This window comes from Egretta garzetta, unplaced genomic scaffold (assembly GCF_000687185.1).
Source record: "Egretta garzetta isolate BGI_Z169 unplaced genomic scaffold, ASM68718v1 scaffold217, whole genome shotgun sequence".
NCBI lineage: Eukaryota > Metazoa > Chordata > Aves > Pelecaniformes > Ardeidae > Egretta > Egretta garzetta.
The window spans coordinates 1,369,465-1,370,615 of NW_009260395.1; the positions used below are offsets into that span (position 1 = coordinate 1,369,465).

Sequence of the window (1,151 nt, forward strand, 5' to 3'; positions counted from 1 at the left end):
GCATAAGTCACTCTGGACAGAAAAATGACCTGAACAGCTCATTCATGTGACTACACTCCTATTACACCACAGGATTTCCACTCTACAGCAATTTTAAAAAACCCCAAATGAATAAAAATGCAGGTGGGAGGAAGAAGCAAACCACCAGACTGGCATGGTGCACTGTACCGCGGTATCGGCAGTGAACAGCAGCCAGGCCGGGAGAGGGATAAGGAATGCTACAAAAAATGGTTTTACATGTTCTTTATTTAAGTGAAATGAGCAAGTGAGAGTAGAGGTTTCACATTGCTTTCTGCTAAGCGAGGTTGTGCCTCTTACGCTGGTTAATACAGACGGTTACATTGCATACTGCAGTTTTATACCCTCCAGAACTTAACACCGACACCAAGCAAGCCAGCATGGCGGGCAGGGGGTTACAGCACTCACAGAAACTACCGGAGGAGACAGCCACGTCGAACAGTTCCTAAGGATCTTGCATTTTACATTTGACAGCTGGATCACGGCAGAATAAAATAATTACACCATCATAGACCCATCACAGACATTAGCACAGGCAACAGACGTGAGAGAGTAAAAAAATATTGACGACATCCTCAGTTGGCTGAGAGCTAATCACAGCGGAGCGCTGTGGGTGTTACTTATGTCTGCAGAGACACGCACTTAAATCACCTCCCAGAGTTTCTGATTGTCTTTTACTCCTGGTAAGACTTCACAAGGAGCCACATGAGCAATACAGTAATCAGGACAATCATGAAGTTGAGGAAAAGTTCCTGTGTGGATCGCTCCATTTTTCGGGAGTAATCAGGGGAGAGCAGAGGTCAACAGGCAGAGCAAGGGGAAAACTTCAGTGACTTGCCTGGGAGCGTCCTTGAGCTCAACCTTCGGGTCACGGGCTCTTTTAAGGAAAAAGAAAAATATGTGAAGAACAGATGCATGAAGGTGGCAGGGCCAGCAGAGCTATTTATACTGGTGGAAATAAATGTTGTTTCAGTGGCTAGAAGTTAGTAAGCACTGGGGAGACTAAAAAGTAAAAGCTATCTCTGGCAGCTTATCGCCTTCTTTGATTTCCAGCATTTGACAAGGGGTGTTCTCAGTGTCACCCCAAAATACACCGGGTGGGAGCAAGCAGTTCTTGGAAATTAGCACTGCTT

At 45.6% G+C, this 1,151-nt stretch overlaps 1 protein-coding gene across 1 annotated transcript; it reads right to left on the reverse strand.

Annotated features, from left to right (window-relative positions):
• Window positions 1-692: 692 nt before the first annotated feature.
• SLN (sarcolipin) lies at window positions 693-788 on the reverse strand. The gene has a single exon (XM_009643047.1). It carries the CDS (start codon window positions 786-788, stop codon window positions 693-695), a length of 96 nt encoding a protein of 31 aa, XP_009641342.1.
• Window positions 789-1,151: the final 363 nt, after the last annotated feature.

Coding starts and splice junctions, on each gene's coding strand:
- SLN (XM_009643047.1), bottom strand. CDS start 788: ATGGAGCGATCCACACAGGAACTTTTCCTCAACTTCATGATTGTCCTG.